This window comes from Hylobates moloch, unplaced genomic scaffold (assembly GCF_009828535.3).
Source record: "Hylobates moloch isolate HMO894 unplaced genomic scaffold, HMol_V3 SCAFFOLD_3, whole genome shotgun sequence".
Lineage (NCBI taxonomy): Eukaryota > Metazoa > Chordata > Mammalia > Primates > Hylobatidae > Hylobates > Hylobates moloch.
Window position 1 is genome coordinate 35,743,310 of NW_026652278.1, and position 12,250 is coordinate 35,755,559.

Here is a 12,250-nt window from a genome sequence, read left to right on the forward strand (position 1 = left end):
TCTCACTCATGCCCACATTCTCACTCACTCATGCCCACTCTCTCACACTCACTCGTTCTTGTCCACTCTTATTCTCTGACACACTCTTACTCTCGTGTACTCACCACACACCCTCACTCACACACCCACTCTCATGCTGACACACACACATTCTCAGCCATTTTCTCACTCTGACACCTACACACTCATTCTCATGCTCACACTTTTTCCCACGCACTTGCTTCACATACTCATCCCCTTTTTTTTTTTTTTTTTTTTTTTGAGACAGGGTATTGTTCTGTCACCCAGGCTGGAGTGCAGTGGCGCAATCACAGCTCACTGCAGCCTCGACCTCCTGGGCTCAGGTGATCCTCCTGCTTCAGCGTCCTGAGTAGCTGGGACTACAGGCATGTGCCACCACACCTGGCTAATTTTTGAGGGGGAGGGTTTGTAGAGATGGGATCTTGCTATGTTGCCTGGCTGGTCTAGAACTCCTGGGCTCAAGTGATCCGCCCACCTCGGCCTCCCACAGTACTGGGATTACTGGCGTGAGCCACCGTGCCCAGCCCACTCACACACTCTTACTCTCACTCATGCTGGCTCTTGCTCCTGCATACTCTCACTCATTCACACATCCACACACACACATTCACTCTCACAATGCTCACTCTCGCTCATGCTCACACTCACACACTTCCCACCCTCACACACACCCACTCACAGAATCACTGGTTTTCACCAAACCCCTGTAGCGCAGGGCTGATGTCTCTAAAGAACCGTGGAAAGTAGTTCATCTATAACATGAGAAAAATCATTCCTGTCGAAAAATAGCTACCACTTTGGTGGGGGGACCATCCCAAACCTTTAATGTGCATCATCTCATTTATTCCTCACAGTAAACTTGACTGTAACTACTGTCATCCCCACTCACAAATAGGAAAACCGAGGCTCAGAGATGCTAGGCAGCATGCCTCGAGTCTGGAGCCTAGAAGTAGAATCCAAGCAGAACCAACACCGGGGCTCCAGATCATTTCCATCACCTCAAGCTCTTGGCCCCTGGGCCCCTGTGCCATGCTGTCTCTCCTCAGTCTAAGCCCGCTGCCTCTTCCCTGGCCCAGACAGTCAAGTTCAGGGTTCTGTCCCCAAGTCCAGTCTTCCTCAAGTTCACCTTCCCCGATTCCTTCAGCTGCTCCTCTCCCTGTGTTTCCTGTCCGCCCAGGGGGTAGAATGAGGACCCCCCTAAACTACGAACACTCGGGGTCTTGCATTAACAAGAAATTAACTAAGGGTGACGGCAGAGGAGAGAGCTCTGCCTTTCAAGTGGTCACTTGAATGGGCTTGAGGCCTCAGCAATCAGCAGTTATTCCCACTTATCCAGAACAAGGCTTCTTAGTCACGAACGAGCTCCAGAAGGCCACAGACCTGAAATGATGTATGGCATGTTGTGTGGTGCAGACCTGCAACTCCCTGAGCTGAAGGTCCTTCACCTCCCTCCAGTTCTCAAAGGGGCCAGTAATCCAAAAGAGGTGAAAAACACTGCCTTCTGGGACTCCCAGTCCTGGGACCAGGGGCCTCCCAGGGCTGCCCAAACTCATCACACCCCAGGCAGAACAACCCCTCACTTCTCATCCCGTCAGAGCTCAGCTTCCAGCCCCTTCCTCAGGGTGAACTGAGACCTACCCATGAACCAGAACCATTTCTTCTGAGACCCAAATCAGGTAGGTCCTGCAATCCAGTAGAGAATGTAGGGACAGCGCCTGGAGAAAGAGCCATCCTGGGTTGAGTTTGGAAGTTACCGTACTGCAGTCCCAGGAGCTCCTTGATGCTGTTGCAGGAGCACGGGGCAGGGCATGAAATCCAGCTGCTGAGGGTCATCTTGGGCACACTGCAGCAGTGGCACTTCTTCCCTAGTTCCTGAGGCCTGAGCCAGCCATCTTCATGAGTCTTAGAGTCTTTTCTCTCAACTGGAAACATGTGAGTTCTCCGCAAGCACAGAGGAGTCTCACCTGCTTGAGGTCTTCCTTGCCGCAGATGACCCATCCTCCTCTGGTCCCTACCACCTTGTGAAAGGTGCCATGAGACATACCCAGAGATCAGAACCGAGACCCTGATCCACTGTCCACCAGCCCTCCCTTTCCTCCTCTCTCCAGGGGTGGCCACGTACACTGACAAGTTGTTCAAGTTTCGCAATAACCGGTGGGAAGACATCCTGAGCGATGAGGTCAACGTGGCCCGTGGTGTGGCCAGCCTCTTTGCCGGACGCTCTGTGGCCTGTGTGGACAGAAAGGTGAGTGCAGGGGCGCATGGGGTCCTGGGGAGAAGCCATGTGAGAGCCAGGAGAGGAGCCACTGTGTAGACGTCCCCTGACAGAGTGGCGGCTCCCACGGTGTCTTGGATAGATTGGGTGCTAAATACCAACAACTAAGACTTGCAGAATGCATTCCTGTGTACCTTTCACATCCTGTCTCCCGTGCAGCCCCACCAGAAACCAGTGAGGAAGCTTGTGTCCTCAGGACACTTGTGGGAATGGAAGCCTAGGTTGGGGCAGTGACTTGCGTGAGAGCCCAAAGCAGATGAGTGGTGTGGCTAGGACATGAACCCCCCTCTTCTAGCTCTAAATCTTGCCTGCATTCATTCACTCAACTAACATTTATTAAGTGCCTCCTGTGTGCCAGGCACTGAGCCGTGGAGCCCTTCGTAAATATTTACTGAATAAATGAAGGCACAATGGAGGAGTTTCTAGGTGGGTGAGGGGAGGGTTGCCTCAATATACAAGTACTTTAGTTCATCAACAGCTCCTCCAACATTTTCGTGCCCTGCAAGTGCACCCTACACAGAGGTGCCCCACCCAAACTGGATGGGGGCGGGGGGAGACGGAGTGGGGAGGGGCATGAGCTGCTGCAGCCATCTGCCCGGTGAGGGGGCAGCCGCCCACCCAGGCTTAGGTCCCAGCAGGCCTCGCCAGAGCCAGCAGCTTGCTGCAAAGGTGATTTATCCCTCATGTCACCTGCTCCCCTGCCGCCTACCTCCTTGGCTTTGTAAACAGTCATCACTAAATCAGGGGCCCAGCTGCTGCCCGGCTGCCACAGGAGTGTCTATGGCCCCCATTCTGGGGGCAGGGGCAAGAGGCTTGGCTCACTTTGGGATTGAGATAGCACTGAGGGGATTGGAGATTCAGTGTGAATCTTTACAGCAGGGGCCTCCAGGCCTTGGGAGAAGGCAGGTGCCAGGTATAAATATTTATTTCTTAACAAGCTTGTGCTGGGAAGAGAAGCCAAGCTGGGCTGTGAAGCCACATTTAGCCTGACCTGAATCTGTGCCACCTGGACTCCTGCCTGGTGGGAGGAGATGGGGAGGCAGCTCTGTGAACAGCCCCAGAGTGTGGGGTGGAGCTGAGGGGTGCCAGACCTGGTCACGGTTAGGGGCCTCTTCCCAGCCTCCTCCTGGTTTCCCATCTCACCCGTTCAGGACCAAGGCTTTTGACACTCAGCTAATGTGGGCAACTTCTCAGAGAACTGGGGGGAGAGGCATGCAAGTTAATCACAAAGAGATGCACTCTGTCCTAACAAGGTCATCTGCACACCCACGCATTTAACCACAGGACAAAAGCACTATGTGAAATGCAAAAAAAAAAAAAAAAACAAGATGGCCTGGCACTGCAGCACAGGAGGCAGGCATCCAGAAGCTTGCTCACACCCTGCTCAGCCCCTGACTTCAGTCTCCCAGGCCTCAGAAAGCTAGAAAGAAGCCCTACAGTCAGTCTGCCAGCAGAGGAGGGTTGCTTTCTGAGTCCAGCCACCACCTTGGCCATCCCTGGGGCCTGAGGACTGCCAGGGGAGGAATGGAGAGAGGCCAAGGGCAGCCTGGAAGTTAAGAGAGAGGAATGCAGCATGGTGCGGGAAAACACAAGAGCAAGGACAATAGTAACAGCCAACACCTCTTACACTACAGACATGCCATGCCTTGTCCCGCATGCTTTACCTGCCTCATCCTACTGAGTCCTCATAAGACGCCAATGAGGTAGATGTGTCACTATCCGATTTGACAGATATGGAAACTCAGGTTTTGAGAAATTAGGCAACTTGACCACACATGAAGCAACAGGGAAAGCCAGGAATTGAACCTTGCCTGCCTGAAAATGAAGATGCCTTTTTACCCTCCGCCTCCCTGCCCCTTGGTGAAATGATAGCAGACACAAGTTTCTAACTTTATTACAGCACTCACCCTAGTCATCCTTCCTTAGCCCCATCCCATAGCCCCTACCTGGTGTGGGGCCTTTTAATCTAGCTACCTGGTCAGTGGTTCTCAGTGTAGTCTCTGGGCCAGCAGCAGCAGCATTGCTAGAAATGCACATTCTCAGGCCCTGCCCCACTGCACCCTCCAGACAGACTGAATCAGAAACTCCAGGGGTGGGGCCAGCGATCTGGGATTCAGCTAGCCCTGCAGGTGACTCCGATGCATGCTGAAGTATGAGAACTTTTGCTCCATAGATGCCTCAGCCCCGCCCCCACTCCGCCACGTGCTGTTCTCTCCCTCTCCCCTTGCACCCCTCACTCATTCTCTGCTCCAAACTCAGAACATCCACTTGTCCTTTCCCTCCAGCTGCCTCATCACTCACTCACCTTTCTGGATCCAGCTCAAAGCCATCTCTTACAAGAATGTCCTCTGATCAATAATGATTATGCCTCATGTTTATATAGCATTTTTATATTTTCAAAGACTTTTCACATACGTTGTCTCATTTCGTCTTCTCAACAACCTTGCCAGGAAGCAGGGGGAATATGATCTCCATTTAACACCTGAGGAGATGCAGCCTGGAGGCAGCCAGGGATTTGCCCAAGGACGAGGAGCAGACAGGGGCAGGCCCTAGACTAGGACCCGGGCTAATGGCCCTGGACCAGTGGTTCTCAAAGTGTGGTTCCCAGACCAGCAGTGTCAGCATCATCTGGGAATTTGTTAGAAATGCAAATTCTCATGGCTTACCCCAGACCTGTTGGTCAGAAACTCAGGGGATGGGGGCCAGATGTTTAAAAAAAAAATCTGTGTTTTAATGAGCCCCCCAGGTGATTCTGATGTAAGTTAAAGTGTGGGAACCACTGCATTGGCCCCAAAGCTGCAGAAACATCTTCCTTCCCTTGGAATCATCTCACCCTCCCAGAATTACCGCGGTCAAGTTCATATGTGAATTTCTGCAGTCTTCTACAACCGTGACACATCTGTGTTTGTCAGTTTATACCCTCGATAAATCAAAGTAAGGAACTAGGTATAACTGAATTTTGTAAATATCCTAATTTCTAGCAGAGTGAATTTCAGTCCATTGAACTTATTGCTCATTTGTTGATGAGACTGCTGCCAGCTGGTAGGGTTGGGAACGGTTTGTGATGGCTCACTTTCCTCTTTGGCCCCTTCATTCACTTTTCACCCAGTCATTCTGCACAGCCTGGGATGGCTGAGAACTTCTCAAAGTTCTCCCCTAATCAAGAAGCCATGTCAGGCCAGGTATGGTGGCTCAAACCCTTAACCAGCACTTTGGGCATCCAAATCGGGAGGATAGATTGAGAACCAGGAGTTCAAGACCAGCCTCAGCAACATAGGGAGACTCTGTCTCTACAAACAAACAAACAAAAAATTAGCTGGGTGTGGTGGTGCACACCTGTAGTCCCAGCTACTTGGGAGGCTGGAGTGGGAGGATCACTTGAGCCCAGTCGAAGCTGCAGTGAGCCTGAGTGACAGAGGGAGACCCTGTCTAAAAATAAAAATAAAAATAAAAATAAATAAATAAAGGCTGTACTGTAAAGCAGTGCATCTCAAACTTCAATTTTGCACAGGAATCACATGGCAGTCTTGCTACAATGCAGATTCTGATTCAGCAGATCTTGGGGGGTGGTTGCTGAGGGTCTATATTTCAAACATGATCCCAGAGGTCACCAGTGCCACTGGTGTAGGGACCACTTTGAGTAGCAAGATTTGTAAAGCACAGATTTCCAGGTAGCAGCATAAAGACTCAGATAACCGAAAGAGAAGGAGCAGAGCAATCTGTAAGGAACAAATTTACCACCTTCTCTAGCTTCATCCCTTGACACTCTCTGCCTTGCATTTTATATTCCAGCAACATTGAACTAACTGCTATAGTTTCTCTACATACATCCTCCTCTTTCTCATCTCTACTTGGAAGGTTCTCTTCCCTCCAATTCATCTGACTGAGACTCCTTTAAGAAAAGCTTTTCGGACTTTCCCATAGTTAGGTGCCCTTCCTCTGGGTTAGGAGCTCCTCTTCTGTGTGCCCAGGAAATCCTGTACGTGTTCTCTGCCATATGCTTGTATCATTGCTGATACATCTGTGTCACACAGGAGACTCTAACAGGAAACTCTAAGCTCCCTCCTTGGCCTCACCCACCAGTCAGACAGACTCATGTGACTCTTAATCAACTTCCTCAAAGAAAATGATCCCTTCGAAGATTGGCCAAGCACGGTGGCTCACACCTGTAATTCCAGCACTTTAGGAGGCTGAGGGGGGTGGATCACTTGAGGTCGGGAGGTCGAGACCAGCCTGACCAGTATGGTGAAACCCCCTCTCTACTAAAAAATACAAGAATTAGCCAGGAGTTGCGGTGCACATCTGTAATCCCAGCTACTTGGGAGGCTGAAGCAGGGCAATCACTTGAACCTGGGAGGTGGAGGCTGCAGTGAGCCAAGATCACACCACTGTACTGCAGCCAGGGCAACAGAGCGAGACCCAAAAAAACAAACAAAAAACACCAAAAAACCCACAAAGATATAAAGTCGCTGACCAGTTAGGTGGAACAAGAATTGTGCTCATGGTGCCAATGGATGAGAAATTGAAGCAAGGAAAGAGGACCACCAGTCTTGTTGCTGTGAGCTCAACAGTTTCTCTTAGGTCCTTTTAGGTTTATGGCTTGTCTTTCAAACTAGACTATAAGCAACCTACGGTCAGGGACTTTGTCTTAAGTACATTTATAACACAGCACTTGGCACATAGTTAGAGCTTAAGAAATATTTACTGTCTAATTAATTGGAGGGAAGTGGTGAAAAGGATGAGAGAAAAGCCAGAAAACTGATTTACAAGTATGTGGATCTCTTGGGAAGAAGTCATCCATTGAAGAAATAGCACCATTATAATAACAGGCAGAAGAGAAGAGTCTTTCATCAGCAGTGTTTTGGACTAGAGAAGAGAATGACTCTTGCACGGAGGAGCTGGTGCCCAGGGCTGCTCCTGGATGCAAAGGGAAAAGAGAACCTTTGAGACAGTGTTATAAAGACAGAAGTGATATTATCTTTCTTCCTGGTAATACGGGGGAAATAAGGGAATGGAAGAGGGAAATAGGACCCCTGCAAATCTGTGCCTCTTGTGCTACCAAAACAGAGGAATGAAGAAGTGTGGGGTGGGAACAGGGGGAGGGAGATGGCTCAGGAATTTGCTTGTCATCTTGGCTGGAGTGAGCTTGAATGGGAGAGAGAGACCGAGAATAATGGGAATTGGTAGATCAATCAATCAGCAAATATTTATTGAGCAGCTACCCTGGCTGGCAGCTGGAGAGAGCTCAGCTGGAGGGAGGCATATTAGAAAATTGTCTATAAAAAGGTGGTTGTGGGGGTGAGGGAGGGATGTGTTCTTCTGGAACAGGTTGGAAGGAAAAACAGGCTGCTTTGTTGTACAACTCCCAGGAGTGTCATTCACATGGTAGCCTTTGTGAAAAGCCCCTCTGGAAGTGTGCCATGCACAGCCTGCAAGGCCATTCACAACAGACCTGGGGAGAAGAACCCAACCCTGTGAAAGAGCTATGGTCCTACCTGGGGTGGGGAGGGGGCAGTTTCTGGGATGAGCCAAGGTGGGCCTGCTCACCGCTTCCTTCCCTTCTTCCTCAGGGCTCTGGACGCTACTCTATCTACATTGCCAATTACGCCTACGGTAATGTGGGCCCTGATGCCCTCATTGAAATGGACCCTGAGGCCAGTGACCTCTCCCGGGGCATTCTGGCACTCAGAGATGTGGCTGCTGAGGCTGGGGTCAGCAAATATACAGGTACGCAGAGTGACGTGGGAGGTGGTGTGCTGGAGGGGCTGGGGCTGGGGGCGAGGGCCCTGCAAGGCTGAGTCTAATTCATCAGAGACCGCAAGGAAAGCGTGGCCTTATGTCCCTGGGGAGGGGAGATAAAGGCTCTATTCCATCCTGCCCCACCCACAGAAGGCTTCTCCCACACTGCCACACTCCCACAGGGTTGGTGAGAGATCTGGCAGGTATGAGTTTTGGGGTACCCAATCTGGCTTGCTGGAAAGTGGGATGTGAGAACACCACAACATCATTCTCTCCCTGGAACCTCTTGCCCCACTGCCTCTGGTAACCTCAATGATGGGTGAGCAAGTTCTGTAGGAGAAAACTGACAAATCACAAAAGCTGAAATTTAAAGCATTCTTTATTGCCAAATCGCAGATGAAATTATTTACTTACACATAAGCAACCAGGAATTGAGTGCTAAATCCCTAGGCTTCAGCTGGGTCCCGTCTCGGATAACTGAGCTCAAAGAATTGTGATCTTGTTCCAAAAACTCTCCAGCACTTTTTTTTGAAGGCGCGCTCCCCCTTTGTCTTTCTGGATGGGGGACCTATTGTCAGACTCTCTGACAGCGAGATCTTTCTAGGGAAGGCTGTTTTTCTAATTCCAGCACGGCTGCTGACTAAACTCTGATAATCTGCCAATAGACTGCTGATGGCAGAGCAATCCAGTTCCTGTTTTGGGTGCCAAAAATCAGGAAGCCAGAGCTGTACACAACAATTTGTCATGTGAACTTAAGCCACATTCATACCTGACCTGCACTTGGGACAGAGAGATCCTCTCGTTGGTCGGCCTTCCCGACATATCCATCCCAACGTGTGCAGCAGAGGCTTCCAAAGTGGCAGGCTCCCTCAGTCTGAATCCTGGGGCCGGAAGGATGGTTGAGGGGTCCTTTGGGGCACCCCCCTGCCTCCAGACACCTGGATAGTGGCATCATCTCAAAGTCCTGCCCAGAAAGGGTTGTCACTGCCTCTCCTGAGTTTACGATGCCTTTCTTTAGCCACCTTTCACCCTGGTGAAAGGGCGAGATTAATGTTGGCCTGTCTTACAAAGTTTGTGGGAACAAATGACTAGACAATAAAATGGTTAGCACAGCTCAAGCCCCGTCTAAGTGCCTGAGAGCTCCGCGCGTGAAGGTACCATGGAAAGGCTATGTCAGTAATAAACCATGTTTCTCCCGGAAAAGAAATAAACATGCAGGCGCTTCAGCCTAGATTTGTACAGTCAATTTTTCTGAATAGTTCCCAGTTCTGTGCACTGGGCTGGCTTGGCAATTAAGTGCCTTGATCTTGCAAGGGAAGGGGGGTGCACTGGGGGGATGAAGCACTGGAGAATGACGAGGTGGAAGGGAGGCAAGGACTGGGAAAGTGGGCTAGACACAGAATAAAAGAATTTGGAGGTTGCGGCTGGGTTTGAGTATGAAGGGGGCATTGTTCACGCTGGCTGGACTGGCACAGAACCAAGGAGGGGGAAGGAGGAGACCCAGAGGAGGCAGATGAGGAGCACGATGGGGATGGAAGCACCAGCCAACTGTGCCAGCTGGGCTGGAAGGACGGGCGGTTCAAGGAAGAAGCAGCAGCTTTGGTGGAGGAACGGAGGGAGGCTGGGGCAGCTGGCGTGCCCAGAGGACATGTTCGAACAGCTCTGCAGACTTCCAAAAGCCATTTGACTGACAAGAACCTATTTGGCCCACCATGTTACTATTCTGTCTGCCCGCCTTCTCCAGCCTACTCTTTCCCTGCCCGCCAAGCCCCCCAACACTACCCTGCAGCCCACCTTGTCACTCAGCTGGAGTGGACACACATGGACATCTGGCTGGAAAACTAGCCCAGAGTGTCCCCCACCCCCGAGCCCCAGGAATGGACCCCAAATGTAAGGGCCGCCATGCTGAGCCCGGCCTGATGGCTGAGGCTCTGGGCGCGTGGCCAGCGCTCAGCACCACTCTGGTGCCAGGGGGCCTGAGAAGCTGGAAGGAAAGCAGGCGGAAGGGGCAGGCCATGTCCAGATGTGCACTCAGGGAGCTGGGAGGTCCCTGGAGCCAAGCCACACAGCACCTGCCTGCTAGAGAGCTGTACGACCTGGGAGAACCTCCCATTTTACAAAGAACAGACGGAGATCCAGGGAGGAGAAGGGACTCTCCCAAGGTCACACAGGAGGTTCATCGAGAGCTAGCACTTAGAGCCCCATCTCCTCCTGATGCTTAAACTGCCACAGCCTGCTGACCTTTCCGATGACCTCCAGCTTCAGAATCCTGCCAGCCTGCAAGACAGGAGGGGCTGTGAGGGGAGGCCCACACCCACCGGGATGACAGCCCCAGGCTGGCACCCGGACTTGGGGCAGCCCCACCCAGGTGGTTGTGGCTGAAGCAGCTGCCTGGCTGAGTGTTCAGGACAGCGGGGGAGGGCCAGCCAGCCCAGGGCAGGCCGGGCAAAGGTGCTACCCAGGCACGGGCCCTCAGCACTGCGGGAGGGGGAGGGGAGGCCTCCTCTCTGGCATTATCCATTCCCGTGGCTGCAGCTGCTCCGCTGGGTCACAGTGCCATCTAGCGGCCACCATGTCAGCTCTCGGGGGACTCGAGGGCCCCGGGAGGGTGGCCGAGCGAGAGATTGGGAGAGAGACTGGGGCAGTAGGAAGACCACTCTCCCATCCCCTGGTCCCCAACTTCCCCAGCTGCTTGAGGCCTCTTGAAGCCGGGACAGTGCCGGGAGCTGCCCTGCCTGGGAATCCTGGGAACTAGGTTCTGGCCATGGCCGAGGCTCTGGCATGGAACCAGATGGAACCAGAGGAGGGGAAGGTGGGAGGCAAGAGTCCTGCACTGCCTCTGCGGTCCAGGCCCCAGTGACCTTGGGCATGCCCCTCAGCTTCTCTGAGGGCATTGAGCTAGCAGGTGAGGGGACAGGGTCTGGAGCCAGGCCACAGGTGCAGGTCCAGCCTACCCCGTGCATTACAGCCTAGGCAGTAGTGGGCAAACTATTCTCCCAGCCTCGGTTTTCTCACCTTCAAAATGGGAGTGTTGTGAGAATGAAAGGAGGTGCACATGGGACATGGCTGGCACATGGCCTAGCACACGGGCAGTGCCCACCTAGTATAGCAAATACCAACACCTCTTGCTCTGAGGCTCTGCTAGAGCGATGTCAGGGCCCTCTGCTGGGCATCTCCTGGGTACAGGGAGCACTGTGCAAGGTACAGGGGGATGCACAAGAGAAGCAGGTCCAGCCCCTGCCTGGGAAACATTCTCTGTGTGTCCCCCCAAACCTCCAGTCCTGGGCATGGCCAGCGGCATCTTCACCCCATCCCCCCTGGAGTCCATCTCTCTGCTCTCCTTCCCACCTGCCCTGCCTCCCCCAGGCTTCGCCTCCTCCCCAGGAACTCTGCATTTTGGCCTCACCCTTTGAGGCAGCATCTGCCCAGGCTGCAAGGTAGTGATTAAAGAAGGCTTAAAAGAAATTCGGAAAGAAAATGAAGGTGGATTTATGATGTCGGGTGGGGAGTTTTGCTGTTGGCTGGGAGCGGTGTGGAACAAAGCGGAGGGCAGACCTGATTTATAGGAAGTCATTACTGAAGGAGACGGAGATGCCTAAAGCCCAGCTGAGGCCTTCTGGCAGATCCTCACCAGTGAGCTCAACCAGGGGCCGCAGAGTGGGGGCCAAGGGGCCTCCTAGCTTCCCAGGCGGGTGCTGGCCTTTCATCGGGAGTGAAGCCAGATCTGACAGCCAGAGACCAGGCAGGGCTGGAGTGACAGGCTGCCCAGCCAGGGTCTGGGACCCCCAAGGAGTGCAGCACGGGCCTGCTAGGGGTACCCAAAGCCCAGGACACACAGAGACCTTTTCCCTGGGGTGTCAGATGCATTTGATGAGTATCGGGGGGAACATTATGTTTCTTTTAAAACAAACACAGATATGTTATAGAACTGAAATGTAATTTTGTGTGCATTTTTCTCAACTAGCACAAGAGATTTTAAAGAAATGTCAAGCCTGTGGCTAGCCACCCTGGGTTATACCTCCAGGCTACACCCCCAGGCTTTGCCAGTGCAAATCCCTCGTCTGTCGAGAGGAAACAAATGATGGGGCCTGTCCTGCTGCCCCACCCCTTGCCTTAACATTCTGCAGAGACAGGGCAGGAAGGATGACCGTGGGTGTATCCTTGTCTAATACCCGCTACACAGAACAGTCAAGTCCTGCCCAGCCTCTGAAGGCT

At 52.5% G+C, this 12,250-nt stretch overlaps 1 protein-coding gene across 4 annotated transcripts in view; it reads left to right on the forward strand.

Moving 5' to 3' along the window:
* CRTAC1 (cartilage acidic protein 1) overlaps window positions 1-12,250 on the forward strand; it is a 165,644-nt gene that overhangs the window by 105,330 nt on the left and 48,064 nt on the right. For all 4 annotated transcript variants that reach the window (XM_032134898.2, XM_032134906.2, XM_032134913.2 and 1 more), the window contains exons 4-5: window positions 2,130-2,266; window positions 7,867-8,023. In XM_032134898.2, the coding sequence (XP_031990789.1) occupies window positions 2,130-2,266; window positions 7,867-8,023 (294 nt within the window). The remainder of the gene's footprint in view (window positions 1-2,129; window positions 2,267-7,866; window positions 8,024-12,250) is intronic.